Below are 19,981 nucleotides of genomic sequence, written 5' to 3' on the forward strand. Positions count from 1 at the left end.
TTAAGTAAATAGTGAAAGGCCAGTGTACTGTCACAAGTTTTTAAAATGTCCCTTCTTATTGTAGATCGTCAAAGAATTCACCAGGCTGATGTCTATGGACCTCACTTTGTTCTATGAGCGTTTGGACAGTCACCTGCTCAGACTTCTTCAGTTGTTGAGGTCAAAGCGCTTTGAGGGGAGTAAAGAAATGACATCCTTACTGGAGAGCCTTGACAAGGATGTGAGTATATTTCTGCTGGGTCTTTGTGGTCATACAGGTGCTTCTTGGATACCTCGGGTATGCTGTGCTTGTTCCATGTTGTGAAAAGCTCTCTGCATGAGTGGAATATAGTCTCAGTCAAACATTTCAAATCTTATCAACCAAAGGTGCTGTACACTGTGTCACTTTCATCACATATACATGCACAATTTTTTTACTACTCAGAGCTCAAACTTCAGGGGTTTGAACAAAACTAAAATGCTTTTATTTGACATGGTAGTCTGTAGCATAATGGTTAGGGAACTGGCCGCGTGATCAGAAGGTCGCAGGTTTGAGTCCCAGACTGTTAAAGGTACCACTGGTGAGCAAGGTACCATTCCCAAGCCCTGGACCCTGGCTGCTACCTATGTTAGCCGCCCGCTGCTCCTTCAGATGTGTCAAATGCGGAGGTCACATTTTGTTGTGGTGCTGTGCTGTGCTATGTTCACAATGACAATCACTCAGTTTTTCACTTTTCTTTCATTATGTGTGTAAGGTGAACACCCTGCAACTGGCAGGTCTTCATCACTCATTGTTAGCAGTAGTTTACACACCTATATTATGTAACAAGTTGGGTGGGAGAATGGATCTTTTATGACTAGGGAGAAGGAGTGGGGATGGAAAGAAGTGAAGGAGAGAGAAAATGAGGGGTAAACTCTTACTTCACCCTACTGTTGATTTATCACTTTCTTTTTACTTTTAGGTAGGGATGCACGATATTTATCGGACAGATAATTTATCGGCCGATATTTTTATTGCCCCGAAAAAATACATTAAATCTGATAAAGTTGGCTAATAGAATTGGTGAAACTGCTTGCTGGCAGATAGCGCCTTTTAAAAGGGGACATTGCACTCATGATGTCTGACTGGAAACAAGCGCCAGCACACCACCAACACACCTTCATCGGTCTACAAAAACAAGCACCTGCATAAAACCGTATCAGTGACATCTTTCACCATGTAAATGCTCACTCCCACATGGAACTCCAGCACGTGCTACAGTTCAGTCAAATCCTCCCTTTTACAACTCATATTTTAGCTGATTGATAGCAGCATCCAGCATTCTGCTTGCAACACTGCCACTTGCTTGATATGTTCAGTGTTAATTACGGACATGTGTTCATCACCTTATTGTGATGCAGCTGAGTGTCATGCGCAAAATGTTTCTTATTGTGTATCCCCAGTTTTAGATTTCAAACTAAAATAAATATTACTCGTGTGTTTTGGCAGGTATCAAACCAAAAGAAGAGGGCAACAGCTTTGCATGGTCTACCGTGGTACATGAAGGAAAATCCATCTGCATTCATGAAGATGTGTGAGGTAAGAAGTGTCATGTCATCCAAAAAGCTAATTCACATGGAACAGGGATACACTTGTGCATTATTTGGCAAAACTTTCCTAAAGAACAAACCCTTGTATTTTTTCCTAAAGCCCACGGATCCTGAGGAGGATGTCATCAGGGGAATGCTCACTGGAATACTCTTAGTTGCTGAGGATGTGAAGGAGCCCCTTCCAGCTTCCTACAATGATATTGCCATTGTGGTTGAAGAAATTATTGTCATTCGCCACTTGCGAGATGTACCCAGTGCTTTTGTCAATCTGATGGGACTGCTGTACATTCTGAACATTGACTATCCAAAAGACTTGAAGTACACTTTTGAAGTAATTCAACGACTATTCATGGGAATAGGGCTGGACGCATGCACTGCCAGAGTCCACTCTCTGAAGAATAAATTGTTCATTTAATTAGATAATGCAAGCATCTTCATTGGTTATGTTTTGATTTTCTGTGTCTTGATGTTCTTGCTGATCTTTGAAGCAAATGTGTCTATATACTTACTTATATTTACTTATACACTTTATGTATTTCAGCCCTATTCCCGTGAACAGAGGCATTTTTGTAATATTTAAAGTATCTCTTTAATGTATCAGCAAGACACTATATTATTTTTATTATTTTTTGGCAGCTGTACAATTGACATTTGATATTTTTTGTTGTGGCTGCTCTGTGTCATGCCCGGCTCGTCCGCTCCTCGTGTGTGCCACGCCCCCTAATTACCCACGTGTGATTTCCTGATCGTGCCCAGTCGTGTCTTGTTTCCTGCTGCCTTGTTCCATGTATTTAAGTTCCTGTTTTGTACTAACCCGTTGTCTGTCATTGATGTAAGTCGGCGTTACATGTCTCCTGCTCCCCGTTACTTATTAAACCCCCGTTTTCCCCCGTATCCCGCTTGCCTGCCTGCTCCTTTCACGCCCTTCCGCGCCCTTCCGCACGATCGCCGCTCTCCCCGCGCCAGATCGTGACACTCTGTTCAGAGGAAATGTGTCTCTGAGACACTATTTTATTTGGTTTTAAAGGAGCCTTGAACGGAGTTTACATTTGAGCAGTACCTGTACTTTTGATGTTAAGATAGTTGACCATGTGTCTTAGTTGACATTTGTCTGCAGTTGAGAATAAATATTCCAGATTGAAATATGTCTTGGGTTATTTTCTATGCTAATATTTGTTGGACTACTTCTTTTGTAGATTAGTAGTAGCTTTGTAGGTATTATTTGCATATCCTGGTAGGTTTTGTAATGCTCTATCAACCTCTGTAAACTTAACCAAACTAAATTTGAGGACTAAGTTGAAAAAAATAAGTATTTTATGTTGAACAAGCATGATTCACATTTGTAAAAACAATTTAATGAATTAAGTTCACCCAGCATTGGTTTATTTTAGCTAATCTTTTTTAATCCAAATTATTTGACACAAAATGTTCAGTCAACATGCTTCATGTTGTATCAACAAATTATTTTAATTGTAGTTAATTTATCACTTTACATAGATATGACTTAACTCTGTCAAAGCAACAAGATGACTTGACTAAGTCAAGTTGAGTCAATGAATAATTTTTTACAGTGTGCTAATGGATGGGACCCACCCGGAATGGCTGACCAAAGGTAGGACAGTCCTGATACCAAAGGACCCCCAGAAGGGACCGGTCCCATCCAACTACCGACCAATAACCTGCCTCTGCACAACATGGAAGCTCCTATCAGGCATCATAGCGGCTAAGATGAATAGGCACATGGATCAATACATGAGCGGGACCCAGAAAGGAATTGGTAGACATACCAGAGGAGCAAAACACCAGCTACTGGTAGATAGAGCAGTCACTCAAGACTGTAAGACCAGACATACCAACCTGAGCACCGCCTGGATTGATTACAAGAAAGCCTATGACTCAATGCCTCACACATGGATCCTAGAATGCTTGGAACTATACAAGATCAACAGGACTCTAAGAGCCTTCATCAGGAATTCAATGGGGCTATGGAAAACAACTCTAGAGGCCAACTTCAAGCCAATAGCACAGGTTACCATTAAGTGCGGGATTTACCAAGGAGATGCCCTGTCCCCGCTGCTGTTCTGCATAGGCCTTAACCCTCTCAGCCAGATCATCAACAAGACTGGCTACGGATACCGACTACGGAATGGGGCGAACATCAGCCACCTCCTCTACATGGATGACATCAAGCTGTATGCCAAGAGTGAACGAGACATCGATTCACTGATCCACACCACCAGGATCTACAGCAATGACATCGGAATGTCATTCGGGCTGGATAAGTGTAGTCGAATGGTAACAAAGAGGGGGAAAGTAGTCAGAACCGAGGGGATCATACTGCCAGAGGGCAACATAGCAGACATTGAGGATAGCTACAAGTACCTTGGAATCCCGCAGGCAATCAGGAACCATGAAGAGGCCACAAGGAAAGCAGCAACAACCAAATACCTGCAACGAGTAAGGCAAGTCCTGAGAAGTCAGCTGAATGGGAGGAACAAGATCCGGGCAATCAATACCTACGCCCTACCAGTCATCAGATACCCCGCTGGCGTTATAAGCTGGCCAAAGGAGGAGATGGAAGCCACTGACATCAAGACAAGGAAGCTCCTCACAATGCATGGTGGGTTTCACCCTAAATCCAGCACACTGAGACTATACACTAAGCGGAAAGAAGGAGGCAGAGGACTAGTGAGCGTCAAAGCCACTATCCAGGATGAAACATCGAAGATCCATGATTACATCAGGAAGATGGCCCCGACTGATGACGTGCTCAGTGAATACCTCAGGCAACAGAAACCCAAGAAGGAAGAGGAGCAAGAACAGGAACCATCATGGAAAGATAAACCCCTGCACGGCATGTACCACCGGCAGATAGAGGAAGTGGCTGACATTGAAAAATCCTACCAGTGGCTGGACAAAGCTGGACTGAAAGACAGCACAGAGGCATTAATCATGGCAGCACAGGAACAAGCTCTAAGTACAAGATCAATAGAGGCTGGGGTCTACCACACCAGGCAAGACCCCAGGTGCAGGCTGTGCAAAGATGCCCCCGAGACGATCCAGCACATAACAGCAGGGTGCAAGATGCTAGCAGGCAAGGCGTACATGGAACGCCATAACCAAGTGGCTGGCATAGTGTACAGGAACATCTGCGGGGAGTATGGGCTGGAAGTCCCAGGGTCAAGATGGGAGACACCTCCAAAGGTGGCTGAGAATGATAAGGCTAAGATCCTGTGGGACTTCCAGATACAGACTGACAAACTGGTAATGGCTAACCAACTGGACATATAGTAGTGGTGGACAAGCAGAGGAAGAAGGCCGTAGTGATAGACGTAGCAATCCCAAGCGATGGTAACATCAGGAAGAAGGAACATGAGAAGCTCGAGAAATACCAAGGGCTGAGAGAAGAGCTAGAAAAGATGTGGAAGGTGAAGGTAACAGTGGTCCCAGTGGTAATTGGAACACTCGGGGCAGTAACGCCCAAACTGGGAGAGTGGCTCCAACAGATTCCAGGAATGACATCTGAGATCTCTGTCCAGAAGAGCGCAATCCTAGGAACAGCTAAGATACTGCGCAGGACCCTCAAGCTCCCAGGCCTCTGGTAGAGGACCCGAGCTTGAAGGACAAAGACCGCCCACAGGAGGGCGAGTGGGGATTATTATTATATGTATATATATATATATATATACTGAACAAAAATATAAACGCAACACTTTTGTTTTTGCTCCCATTTTTCATGAGATGGACTTAAAGATCTACAATTCATTCCAGATACACAATATTACCATTTCTCTCAAACATTTCTCACAAATCAGTCTAAATGTGTGATAGTGAGCACTTCTGCTTTGCTGAGATAATCCATCCCACCTCACAGGTGTGCCACATCAAGATGCTGATCTGACATCATGGGTAGTGCACAGGTGTACCTTATACTGCCCACAATAAAAGGCCACCCTGGAATGTGCAGTTTTTTGCTTTATTGGGGGTCTGGGGACTCAGAACCGGTCAGTATCTGGTGTGACCACCATTTGCCTCATGCAATGCAACACATCTTCTTCGCATAGAGTTTATCAGATTGTCAATTGTGGCCTGTGGAATGTTGGTCCACTCCTCTTCAATGGCTGTGCGAAGTTGTTGGATATTAGTGGGAACTGGTACACGCTGTCGTATACGCCGGTCAAGCACATCCCAAACATGCTCAACGGGTGACATGTCCGGTGAGTATGCTGGCCATGCAAGAACTGGGACATTTTCAGCTTCCAAGAACTGTGTACAGATCCTTGCAACATGGGGCCGTGCATTATCTTGCTGAAACCTGAGGTGATGTTCATGGATGTATGGCACAACAATGGGCCTCAGGATCTCATCACGGTATCTCTGTGCATTCAAAATGCCATCAATAAAATGCACCCGTGTTCTTCGTCCATAACAGATGCCTGCCCATACCATAACCCCACCACCACCATGGGCCACTCGATCCACAACATTGACATCAGCAAAGCGCTCACCCACACGACGCCACACACGCTGTCTGCCATCTGCCCTGAACAATGCAAACCGAGATTCATCCATGAAGAGAACACCTCTCCAACGTGCCAGACGCCATCGAATGTGCGCATTTGCCCACTCAAGTCTGTTACGGCGACGAGCTGGAGTCAGGTCAAGACCCCGATGAGGACGACGAGCATGCAGTTGAGCTTCCCTGAGACGGTTTCTGACAGTTTGTGCAGAAAGTGTTTGGTTATGCAAACCAATTGTTTCAGCAGCTGTCTGAGTGGCTGGTCTCAGACGATCTTGGAGGTGAACCTGCTGGATGTGGAGGTCCTGGGCTGGTGTGGTTACACGTGGTCTGCGGTTGTGAGGCCGGTTGGATGTACTGCCATATTCTCTGAAACGCCTTTGGAGACGGCTTATGGTTGAGAAATTAACATTCAATGCACGAGCAACAGATCTGGTTCACATTCCTGCTGTCCGCATGCCAATTGCACGCTCCCTCAATGCTTGTGGCATCTGTGGCATTTTGCTGTGAGACAAAACTGCACATTCCAGGGTGGCCTTTTATTGTGGGCAGTATAAGGTACACCTGTGCACTACCCATGATGTCAGATCAGCATCTTGATGTGGCACACCTGTGAGGTGGGATGGATTATCTCAGCAAAGCAGAAGTGCTCACTATCACACATTTAGACTGATTTGTGAGAAATGTTTGAGAGAAATGGTAATATTGTGTATCTGGAATGAATTGTAGATCTTTAAGTCCATCTCATGAAAAATGGGAGCAAAAACAAAAGTGTTGCGTTTATATTTTTGTTCAGTGTATGTATATATATATGTATATATATATATGTATATATATATATATGTATATATATATATATATATATATATGTATATGTATATATATATATGTATATATATATATATATATATATATATGTATATGTATATATATATATATGTATATGTATATATATATATATGTATATATATGGGGGTGGCATGGTGGTGCAGTGGTTAGCACTGTTGCCTCACACCTCTGGGACCCGGGTTCGAGTCTCCGCCTGGGTCACATGTGTGCGGAGTTTGCATGTTCTCCCCATGTCGTCGTGGGGTTTCCTCTGGGTACTCCGGTTTCCCCCCAAAGTCCAAAAACATGCTGAGGCTAATTGGAGTCGCTAAATTGCCCATAGGTGTGCATGTGTGAGTGAATGGTGTGTGAATGTGCCCTGCGATGGGCTGGCCCCCCATCCTGGGTTGTTCCCTGCCTCGTGCCCATTGCTCCCGGGATAGGCTCCGGTCCCCCGCGACCCAATAGGATAAGCGGTTTGGAAAATGGATGGATGGATGGATATATATATATATATATATATATATGAATGTTATATAGATATATATAACAAATAAGATAATATAAGATATATATTATATCTTATATATGCTATAAGATGTTATATCAGGATTATGAGTAATAAAAATGATGTGGTGGTTATGGGTGATTTTAATTTACCTGGGATTCAGTGGGACACAGTCTCTGGCTCTTCCGTAAATTAACTTGAGATGGTGGAATTGTGATGCCCGACTCGTTCGCTCCTCGTGTGTGCCACGCCCCCTGATTACCCACGTGTGCCTCCCTGATCGTCTCCAGCTGTGTCCGATTACTTTACTCAGTCTTGTCTTATTTAAGTCCTAGTCTTGCTTGTCTCCCTTGTCCGTCATTGTGGTTAGCTGTGGTTTGGTGTGATCTGTACCCTGTCGATTTTCTCAAGTCCTGATTCCCCGATTAAACCCTTAGTTTACCCTGATATCTGCCTGTCTGCTTGCTCCTTGTACGCCTACCCGCACGATCGCTGCTTCGCACGCCCAGGATCGTGACAGGAATTAGTACAGGATTGTTTTTTTACTCACTTTGTTAATACCCCTACCAGGGGAGAAGCCATTCTTGATCTTGTTTTCTCTAATAACTAGGGTAGGATTGGAAAATTAGAGGTTTTAGAACCACTGGACGGTAGTGATCATAGCATAGTTAAATTTGAGGTTAATTTTAGTGTCTGAAGAGCAAAGTCCAAAACAAAAATATACAATGTTAGGAAGGTTAACTTTCTGTGAGGCACGAGTCCCAGCTGATGTGCTGGTGCCTTGCAGGTTGTTAGACCAAAGGGATGGGGGAAATCTTGCAGATTTTGCGGCAGCGCAAACTTGAGTTGGCTTTAAGGGTTAATCTGGCTGAGGGACATGGGAAACAGAAATTGTACCATGATGAAGATGCTCACCATGGGGGCTACGCTGCTGGTGATATGGTATGGTTAAATGACCCCTCAGAGAGCCGTACTAAATTGACCCCCCCCCCCCCCCACTGGAAGGGCCCCTACCAGATTGTGTAAGTGATGGACTCAGAGGGGGAAGCTGGACTAACTTATCATGGAAGGGCACAGGTGGAACAGGTCCATCAGAATGGACTAAAACCTTACACGTTACCAGTCCCCCATATTTTGGATCCCCCTGCCCATTCAACCAGTTTGAGTTAATCCCCTGTGGTCAGCGCCCCACCCACCCTCCATCTCCTGGGTTGGACGAGGCAGGGCCTCGATTGGATACAGGGTTGTCGGAGAGACTATTGCTAGACCCCAGGAAGGCGCGCTCTCAGGCCGGACAAGTTTTGCGGCCTCCTGTACATCTCTCAGACTTTGTGGTTTACTGGATGTTCTGTTTGCTGTTGTTTTGCTTGTTTTGTTCTTTGTTTCATGTAAACGTATCCCTGTTTTGGTCTTTGTTTCATGTAAACGTATCCCTGTTTTGGTACAGCTCTGTGCCCTGGAATTTATTTGGTTCTGTACTGGACACCCAGAGTTTTTCATTTTTGTTTGTTGTGGGCTGTGGACTTGTGATTGTTCTTTTCTTTTGTTGAAACAGGGACATTTTTTTGTGTGGGGGCATGTGCAACAAACTTTCGCTTAGGTGATTCTTGTGGGTTGTGTCCCTTTAGAGCTGCCATAGGGTGGCAGTGCTTTGCCCTTGTCTTATTCTTAAAAAGAGACATACGCGGGGAATTATTAATAAAAAGAAGAGAAGTGTTCAGTGATTGAGGTGGAGCTTGTGCTGTTATTTTATTATTAATATAAAATTAGGCAACAAAAGCAAGTGGGTTACAGAAGGACTACAAGGGTTGGGACTGAACACAGGGAATCTAAAGGGAAACACAGGAATCTATAGGACTGGCAGTATGCAGGAGAATAACACACAGCAGTAACACTAGCAGGCACAAATATGGACAAGGGGCAAGTATGGGTTAATTACTAATTACACAGGACGGACTCAGGGCTAAAGGGAACAGGTGAAGTTTATTGTCAAACACTTTGTACTCAAACACTAGAAAAGACTAGGAACAAGGGCTACATGATATTACTACAAATCTAAACGAGGTAGGGGTAACTAGAAACAAGGAGACAAAAACAAGAACCTATAGTAAACATACAATAACATATTAACAATGGGTAAACAAAACTAATAATTAAGCACGATGGTAGAGTATCACAGTTTAGCCCATCCAGCTACATGGCAGCACAGTGACACTTGCTGACCAAACAGGGAAATGACAGAAAAGGACTGGCAAGGGATTGATCCTGACAGTTTGCCCTGAGTAACTGTTAACCTGGAAATCACTGACACTTGCATCTTTAGAAGTCTCATCTGAATGAATGAATGTTACATTAAAATAGCACTTTCCTAGATACCTAAAGTGCTTTACAGAAGCAATGGGGAACTACTTCAACCACAGTTGCTATCTCTGGCCAATTTCTGTGGTTTACTATTTAGCACTTTAAGTTTACTTAAATGAAAAGCACATTTTTTCCTTAGTTATGTCCTTAGTTGTCATCCAAAGGTTGGATATTATGAGACTCAGTTTGGGCCTTCCGACTCTCTTGGTATCGTCTTCGGAAAAAGCCAAACTGAAAAGCACAACAGATGAGAGATATTCATTATTAAAGTTTGTAAAATGTGGGAATAGGATGGAAGGAAGAAAGGAAGGAAGAAAAATTGTACCTGGAACAAGATGATGATGATAATGATCAGAAGAATAAAACCTCCCATGGAACCTCCTATTATGGCAGAGGTTGAACTCACCACCTTCAGCTTATTAATAGTCATAGTCTGAGAGACCTGATTGACACACAAATCTCTGGGCAGTCAGTAATTTTCACAACCTTAAACGTCTACATGGTGTGATGGTATATAGCAGGGTCCCTCACAGTTGGCAAATTTTATCATCAGCGCCCGTCACCCCAGAGACTTGTATTAGGAGCAGTGGTCCTTGGCTTTGTGTTCTCAATGGAATCTGACCTTAGGGGAAGAATAATTGGGGAACCCTGGTTTACAGTATTGCATACTTTACCGGTTCATACGTTTCTTCTGCGTCATACACCTCCTGATCAAAGCTTAGTGATGCTGTGGCTTGTATGTTAGACACCAGCATCTGCCATGAGAAAAAACATTGATGTAAAAGTTAATAATGAGTAATCCCAACAATGAATAATCTCATTGGCCAGTAAATTACTAGATAACTGTAAATTTTAAATTGAAGCACCATTCATACGGATCCACCCTACCTGATTCTTGTCAATCACGACATTGCCCTCAACCACAATTTCTTTTGGCAGCATTCTGGCCATGCACTGGATGGAAGTGTTCTTAAGTAAATGTAACACACTGTTATTACCACAGTTCTCAGGACAAGTGGATAGAATTTTTTTAAAAATGGCGGAATACAGAATATTAGTAAAACAATACAAGATTTGGAGGATGTGGTACTTACGGATTTCCAAGTACAGTTTTCCTGAAAGACATCCGGGAAGCAAAAATTAAATGGCAGTGAGATTTCACAGTCAGTTAGAATTTACAAGGCATCGTTTAAGGTTTTGCTTATAGTAGGCCTACCTTCAACATACCCATCTGGATTTTCAGCTCAGGTGGTGAGAGCAGTATGTTAATGGTTACTGTGATTAAAGCATTGTACTTATTCTCTCCCATGATCTGTAACATCAGAGGCATATGCATTGTTACATTGTGTCATACAGATTAGTCCTATATCCACAGTCCTGCTAACATCAGTACATTTAGCAGACACCTTGGGGTTAGATGTTATCATCTGCTAAGCATCTCACGTGAGGTTAAGAGCTCAACAGCTCAATATTGATATGTTTACTCTACCACCGACATAGAGCCGATAACCCCCAGAACTATAAACCAGCCCACCTACAGGTGAACTGAAACCGAAAAGATTTCAGGGTTTAAGATTTCAGAGTTTTGTAATGTAACAGAGATTTCAGAGTCTCATAGGACACTTTCATGCCTCAGGAACTTTTCTCAGTAACCAGAACCTATTTCTGGAATGAGGAACTTCCTGACTGATTGACCACAAGCACAGACACTAACTTGGAAGTTACAGGGAAAAGAGACAGAAGTAATGCAAAAGATGAGCAGATGGAATTATTTTTGTACCTCAATTACATTTAATGCATCAGTTACAGTTTTCCTTGATTGTCTTGGAACATTTCTCAAATGAAAATTAACATTTGTAAAACTACAAGTGTAATCCCTACACCATAATTTCACTTCTGCATAGACACCATCATTTCTCATTGCTTCACACAGATTTACAAATGTTTTAATACGTACATGCAAATGGTTTTATACAGTTGTCATCATTTGACACAATTTTCAGTCAGTTTAGTCTTGTTAGTTTTCAGTGCCCTCCTAAATAAAGTCTTTATTTCGTTCTTCCCACCCCATGTGACATTTCCACACTTTTTCGTTCTTTCCACACTATGCAGAGCTGGAGCTGCATGCTGTTATTACAAAAAAAAACTATGTTTTAGACAGACAGACAGACAGACAGACAGACAGACAGACATACTTGACATACAAGAAGTTTACCTCAAAAGTAAATTTGAATTGTTCTTCAACTCCTTTGTCTTCAGCAATGTTCAGTACTGATCGGTCAACCTTTCTAGAACAGAGAAATCACCATAATGTACACTGCACAAAGATTACACAAGGGGCCTAAAATGGGCTTTTACTAATTATTTTTTTTACCAGGAAAAATCATACTCACCCAGTTAACTGAACTTTCAAGGCCTTCTTCATTCTTAATGTGTAGTTCTTTCTATCCAGAATCTGAATGCCATTGTTCTCACTTAGGGAGTAGACGTTGAATAAGTCAGTGAGTTAAATACTGAACATTAAGACTGCTATCATATTGACCACATATTATGACTTAATATTTTTCTTCAAGATATTTTCAGGGAAAGAGGAGGTTTCTAACCATGTTAATGTAGAGCTGATACTAACAGTCTTCATTGATATTTCTTTAACAGGCTGCAAAGAGATGGAGAAAATTGCCTGCATTGCAAAAAAAAGATAAAGTATTAATAATTATTATTAATGATACAGTCTTATTATAAAATAATAAACAAAAAAGAGCATTCCTTTATTAGACAGTATAAGAGAGATGGTGTTACCTTAGCAAATTGTTCCAGCATTGGATATGAAATTCTGCACTTTAATTGAAACTGGGACTCTTCATTTATACAGACTATAGACCCAGCATTCTGTAAATAATAAAAACAACGTTTACATGACATTCAAATGATAGAAGAATCTAAATAAAATGTTAATAAAGTCAGGTGGACCTCATGATTGTGCTCCTCCTTGGCTCCTCTTACTTAAAGGGATGCCCCAAGGATTCATCCTTGGACTACTCTATTTTACCCGTTAATGCTTCCCATCCATCCATCCATCCATTTTCCAAACCGCTTATCCTACTGGGTCGCGGGGGGTCCGGAGCCTATCCCAGAAGCAATGGGCACGAGGCAGGGAACAACCCAGGATGGGGGGCCAGCCCATCGCAGGGCACACTCACACACCATTCACTCACACAGGCACACCTACAGGCAATTTAGTAACTCCAATTAGCCTCAGCATGTTTTTGGACTGTGGGGGAAAACCGGAGTACCCGGAGGAAACCCCACGACGACATGGGGAGAACATGCAAACTCCACACACATGTAACCCAGGCGGCGACTCGAACCCGGGTCCCAGAGGTGTGAGGCAACAGTGCTAACCACTGCACCACCATGCCACCGTTAATGCTTCCCTTATGATCTATTTTCAAAATATGCAACAATTCCATTCATTGCAAGGTAGGAGATATACATATATATATCTTCCCCTGAAAAAAGGAACACAATTTTTCTAAAAAAAAAAGTAAAAATGTCACAAAATTTTCTTAATGACAAAACAGATCGTGATGTTTGGGCCCACTGACCCTACCTGTGCTTCTGCAAGTAACTTTGGTCTTTTGACAACCTACTGAAAACCTTTTGCTAAAAGCATTATGACGGTATGATTTTTGATAGTGCACTCAAATTTCACAATTAAATTAACTGGTGCTACTTTACAATTAGACTACCCATATACAGAGTTTATGAATGGTTTATAATCTGGTCATTAATTATGTTGTAACACTTTGTAAATTATTAATAGACAATTTTAAACAAGTTATAACAATTTTATTTTTATTAATGAGTTACTACCATTTACAAGTGGCAAAAGGGAGCCTTATTGTAAAGTGGTACCAGTTAACTCAGTCACCAAAACCTGTTTCTATCAGCTCAGGGTATTAGCTAAAGTTTAAGCTTTTTCTTTCTGTGGCTGATTTGAAAAGCTCATTCATACCTTTGTCTTGTCTCAGTTAGACAATTGTAATAAATTTTACACTGCAGTCAACTAGTCATTCCTTGTTATCTACAGTTAGTCCAAAACACTGTGGACAGGCTCCTGATAGGCACACAAAAACAATAATATCACACCAGTCTTAGTCTCTCTTTACTGGCTTCCTTTTGGCTACAGGATTGATTATAAAATGTTATTGTTTGTTTATATGTCTGAATGGTTTAGCCCCCTCTTCCTCCAGATTGCTCAGGTCCTCTGAACAGATGCTTATGGTCATGCCGAGCTCTAGTTTCAGTCACCGTTAAGTCCATGTTAAAGGGGCCTATTATTCTTTTCCTGTTTTTCCCTTTACTTTAGTGTGTTGTATAGCTTTACATGCTTGTTAACGGTCTGCAAGGTCTTAAAGCCCAAAGTACACATCAAAGGAAAACAAGAATCACTCTTCTCTAATCATGATAAAGTCACATTTATTGTAACACAATCCTTACTGACCAACTCTTCGCATAGATCTGTCTGTAGACTGCAAAACAAAGGAAGAATGTGTAGAGCAAGCTGAGCTCATCAGGGGTGGGGGCTTAAAGGTCTAACTAAGCATTTCAAACTGAATGAATAGAGATGTACAATATGAGAAACAAAATGTGTTTTTGGAACATTGAAGGTTGTAAATCTATTCTAGTAGACCCCCAGAATAAAATTATGAATGGTAAAAATTAATATAATAGGGCCCCTTTAAAAATCCATCTTTTCTCCTTGGCTTTTTAATCTAGCATGAGTGTCTATTGGTTGTTTACTCTGTTTTATGCACTTATTTGTCTATGACAAAAAATTGTGCAATCAGCTGCCGTTGTCATGCTTTGACCATGCTCTAAAAATAAAATTAACTTGACATACTTCATTATAATTTGGGCTACCAAATGTAATTATAATAAAACCTTATTCTAATACTAATCCTACTTTGACCCTGGCGCTATATTGTTATTCTGACACTTGGACACTGGAATCAACATGTAGCTTTGCAGTTACATTCAGTGCATAATGTCAAGGGAACGGCGGCAGCGATCGCGAGCAGAGCGGCGATCGTGCGGGCAAGGAGTGGAAGGAGCAGGCAGGCAAGCGGGATACGGGGAAAACGGGGTTTTAATAAAGGAACGGGGAGCAGGAGACATGTAACGCCAACTAACATCAATGACAGACACGGGTTAGTACAAATCAGGAACTTAAATACATGAAACAAGGCAGCAGGAAACAAGACACGACTGGGCACGATCAGGAAATCACACGTGGGTAATTAGGGGGCGTGGCACACACGAGGAGCGGACGGAGCGGGCGTCACACATAACATCTCTTTAACTAGAAAAGATGCTACCAGAATATGGTTCACCGCTCAAAAAAAATTAAAGGAACACGTTGAAAACACAATCTGAATGGGAACTCAATGGGAAAAAAAGTCATGCTGGATAGCTATACTGATATGGACTGGGTAATGTGTTAGGAATGAAAGGATGCCAGATTGTTTGATGTAAATGAAAATGATGAACCTACAGAGGGCTGAATTCAAAGACACCTAGAATATCAAAGTGAAAAAAATGATGCGGCATGAAATTTCATTGCAGCAACTCAAAATCCATCCATCCATCCATCCATTTTCCAAACCGCTTATCCTATTGGGTCGCGGGGGGTCCGGAGCCTATCCCGGAAGCAATGGGCACGAGGCAGGGAACAACCCAGGATGGGGGGCCAGCCCATCGCAGGGCACACTCACACACCATCCACTCACACATTCACACCTATGGGCAATTTAGCGACTCCAATTAGCCTCAGCATGTTTTTGGACTGTGGGGGGAAACCGGAGTACCCGGAGGAAACCCCACGACGACATGGGGAGAACATGCAAACTCCGCACACATGTGACCCAGGCGGAGACTCGAACCCGGGTCCCAGAGGTGTGAGGCAACAGTGCTAACCACTGCACCACCATGCCACCCCCAACTCAAAATCATACTCAGTAATTTATATGGCCCCCACATGCTTGTATGCATGCCTGACAACATCAGGGCATGCTCCTAATGAGATGATCCTTGGGGATCTCCTCCCAGATCTGAAGCAGGGCATCACTGAGGTGCAACCTGGTGGCCCCAGACCGAAACATAATGTCCCAGAGGTGTTCTATTGTATGTTGTTCAAGTGAGCATGGGGGACAGTAAATGGTATTAATTCTTTCATCTTCCAGAAACTGCCTGCATACATTAGCCACATGAGGCCGGGCATTGTCGTGCACCAGGAGGAACCCAAGACCCACTGCAGCAGTGTAGGGTCTGACAGTGGGTCCAAGGATTTCATTCCGATATCTAATGGTAGTCAAGGTGCCGTTGTCTAGCCTGTAGAGGTCTGTGCATCCCTCCATGGATATGGACATGCCTCCCCGGACCATCACTGACCCACCACCAAACTGGTTATGCTGAACAATGTTTCAGCAGGATAACACTCATCACGGCTTCTCCAGACCCTTTCACGTTTGTCACATGTGTTCAGGGTGAACCTGCTCTCATCTGTGAAAAGCACAGAATGCCAGTGGTCGACCTGCCAATTCCAGTATTTGATGGTAAATGCCAATCGAGCTCCAAGGTGCCGGGCAGTGAGCCCAGGCCCACTAGAGGACATCGGGCCCTCAGGCCACCCTTATGAAGTCTATTACTGATTGTTTTGTCAGACACACTCACACCAGTGGCCTGCAGAAGGTAATTTTGTAGGGCTCTGAAAGTGCTCATCCTGTTCCCACTTGCACAAAGAAGCAGATACCGGTCCTGCTGATGGGTTAAGGACCTTCTACGGCCCTGTCCAACTCTCATGGAGTAACTGCCTGTCTCCTGGAATCTCCTCCATGCCCTTGAGACTGTGCTGGGAAACATAGCAAATCTTCTGGCAATGGCACGTATTGATGCGCCATCCTGGAGGAGTTGGACTACCAGTGCAACCATTGTAGGGTCCAGGTATCGCCTCATGCTACCAGCATTGATACTGACCATATTCAAATGCAAAACTAGTGAAAAAACAGTCAGAAAAGTTTAAGAAAATGTCAGTGGCCTCCTCCTGTTAAACCGTTAATGTTTTGGGGGTCGTCTCATTGTTGCCCCTCTAGTGCACCTGTTGTTAATATTATTAACACCAAAGCAGCTGAAACTAATTAACAAGCCGCTGTACCACTTCACTGACAGAATCAATATCCCAGAAGTTTAATTGACTTGATGCTATACTCTGATTAAAAAGTGTTCCTTTGTATTTCAGTGTGGGCAGTGGTGGTTTAATGGTTAGGGAAATGAACTTATAATTAAAAGATTGCAGGTTCAAATCCCTAGCCAGCAAGGTACCGCCCCCAGACGCTGAATTAGCTGCCCCCTGTTATGTCACATATGAGTTAAGACTAGCACAAGAAAAAAAATTACCATAATTCTGCCCAAATTTAACTCTCCAACTTTAAATGTCCCCACAATTAATTCTGCTAAGCTTACCACAATGAATTTCACCAACCAACTACTGATAAAATTTGTCAAGAGTGGGGGACTGGTGACAAAAAAATATGCAAACTTTGTCATTCTGACACTTTGACACTGTAATCAACATGTAGCTTTCCAGTTACATGCATATAACATCTCCTTAACTAGAAAAGATGCTATCAGAACTACAACAATGTATTCCCAGGCAGCCCCGTCACCAGAATATTCACAAAATTATCACAGTTTGAGAAATACTGACCTATACAACGTTACTGGGACATCTGAAAAGATCCATCAAGACTGACTTTCTTCTCAACATGGTTTCTGCAGCCTCGTTTTCATGCTCTGCTGCCGTCTAACACTAGTGCATCAGTTTTGAGGTAATTTGTCTCAGGTTTATCAAATGTACATTTTCATTCATATAATGTGTTTATGAAATGTCAACAAAATCCAACAAAAATCAAATAGAGTAAGTTGAGTCTTCTTCAGTCACTCTTCACTTTGCTGCTACTAAGTTTGGAGTGATTTTTCTCAAAATTTGACCAGTTTCACCCTTCACCCCCACAATATGATGAACAAGATTTGTCAAATACTTTTTAAGTTATGGCAGTAACAATATAGTTTCAGAAGCTGCCCCTTGTGGTATGCAATTGTCCTTCTGTTTTTGGGTGATCTGTTTGAAGACTTCCAGATCTTCACCCCTACAATGTGTCTGCAAAGTTTTAAAAAAAAATAATTTTAGAGTTACTGTGTTCAAACGCCCAATTGTCTTCTACAGCTGCATTTTTGCTCCTTTGCTGCCATACAGCACTGCTGCATTTTTAGGCAGTTTGTCTCAAAATGAAATCAGGTGTAGATCTTCAATCATATAACGTTTTTGTGTAACAGTAATAACATTCATCAAAATTGTTGACTTATCGCATTCACAATATCAAACATGTCACTAAGCAGCATTGCTTCAACTTAGGGACAATTTGTCTCAAAATTTTATCCTTTGTTTACCAATACAATATGTCAACAATGTTTGAAAAATATTCTTCATATAAATTTTGATTTATCGCACGATAACGGGATCAAGCGTTAAAAATACTATTTTCTATCATAGTTTGGCGTTGCTTCAATTTTTATGTGATTTGTCTCAAAATATGATAGCTCTCAGAGAGAAAGTGCCTGCAGCAGCGGTGACAGCAGTGGACCGGTCCCAGAATCATGTTTTGCCCATCCAGAGAATATGATTAATTCAATTTATACCATGGCTCTGTCGAATTCTCTAATTTGAAGAGTGTTGATTAATTTTCTATATCAGCAAACATAGAGCCAGCCAGGGGGATCCCAGTAGTAAATCAATGCGTGATTATAATCTTTACATGTAACTAGCATTACTTATCAGAAACAGCAAAAGCAAACAAATTACTAAAGATCATGTAAACAAGAACAGTGCTTCAGGCTGAGGTCAGTGATGAAATACTAAAATGATTTAAGAACATAACAACATAAGAACTATACAAACGACGTAATTTCCTTTCCTAATTAATGACGTAATGTCCTTTCATGCCCAAATAAAATAAAATAAATAAATAAAGTAACTAAATAAATAAATAAATGAAGCGTGTGTGTGTGGTGTGTGTGTGTATATTTATATCAAAAAACTATATAATACATGGCTTTGAGTTAAGTTACCACTTGCATGTTTGTACAAAAAGACTGATTTTGCATGTAACAACAGGCAATTTCAAACTGGCAATTGACTAATTTAAAATTAAAGATTGTTGCTTGAGTAATATATGAGCAAAATGTTTATTAGTAGTAAGCTTGATTGGTATCTAATTTTTCATGCTTTCCACACATTACATCATGGTATACGGTAATTCAACTTTTTTAAAAAAAGCAATGGTATTCCAGTATTTTAATATCTTGGTGATAAAATTCACCGAGTAGGGGAGGGTGGTCCCCCCAAGCCTAAATAGTAGTTCTATGAATAAACAAATTTTTGATTACTAAGCATGACAATAAGCCCTTCAAGTACAAATGTATAAGCCAAATACGCGGTACACTTGGTATCACAGGTTAATGCATTACAAACTATGCATTATATGCTTTTAAACACACTGAATGGAGGCAACTGCCCGACTTACTGTATGCATAAACCGTTACTGGAAAGACAGCTGATTTACCTTTGAGACTTTGTTGAACTTAAAGACGTCTGGATATGTCAAGAGCAGGTTGGTACGGAATGATTGTTCACCCTCGTTTGTTAAATTGAAATCTATATTCAAATTCTTTGTAACTCCCAATACAACAATGTCTGTACTGTAACAAAAACACAAATATTTAAATGTTTATATACATAACATTTATATACATGACGCAGTAACAAGCAGCCAATATGGGCATACCCTCCCACTGCGTGTGCATTTCCATGTATACTACAACGTCACGTGATTGTATCTACTTTTGTCGTTTATGGTAATATCTAAGTCTAAGTCTACATTTGTGATTCAGTGTAGAACATAGGCAACACAAAAAGGGAACTAAATGGCATGGGACAAACCGTATGTGACTCACCTCAATTTTGAGTTTGATATCGATATCTGTGGCACACATACTTCTCTGCTACAATTGACCTCAAATGGAATCTGTGGAAAGCAATCAGTAAGTATATAGGTACGTAACACAGGGCCAACACAGAC

At 41.7% G+C, this 19,981-nt stretch overlaps 1 protein-coding gene across 1 annotated transcript in view; it reads right to left on the reverse strand.

The window, feature by feature from the left end:
• Positions 1-9,148: 9,148 nt before the first annotated feature.
• Positions 9,149-19,981, reverse strand: part of LOC125712378 (integrin alpha-E-like) — a 32,166-nt gene continuing 21,333 nt past the window's right edge. The window contains exons 21-32 of the mRNA XM_048982367.1: positions 19,857-19,927; positions 19,466-19,601; positions 12,585-12,674; positions 12,389-12,465; positions 12,179-12,259; positions 12,001-12,073; positions 11,002-11,097; positions 10,880-10,900; positions 10,674-10,754; positions 10,460-10,540; positions 10,111-10,227; positions 9,149-10,016 (exon numbers count right to left, since the gene is read on the reverse strand). Of these exons, the coding sequence (XP_048838324.1) occupies positions 9,933-10,016; positions 10,111-10,227; positions 10,460-10,540; positions 10,674-10,754; positions 10,880-10,900; positions 11,002-11,097; positions 12,001-12,073; positions 12,179-12,259; positions 12,389-12,465; positions 12,585-12,674; positions 19,466-19,601; positions 19,857-19,927 (1,008 nt within the window). The 3' untranslated portion in view covers positions 9,149-9,932. The remainder of the gene's footprint in view (positions 10,017-10,110; positions 10,228-10,459; positions 10,541-10,673; positions 10,755-10,879; positions 10,901-11,001; positions 11,098-12,000; positions 12,074-12,178; positions 12,260-12,388; positions 12,466-12,584; positions 12,675-19,465; positions 19,602-19,856; positions 19,928-19,981) is intronic.

This window comes from Brienomyrus brachyistius, chromosome 17, assembly GCF_023856365.1.
Source record: "Brienomyrus brachyistius isolate T26 chromosome 17, BBRACH_0.4, whole genome shotgun sequence".
Classification (NCBI taxonomy): domain Eukaryota; kingdom Metazoa; phylum Chordata; class Actinopteri; order Osteoglossiformes; family Mormyridae; genus Brienomyrus; species Brienomyrus brachyistius.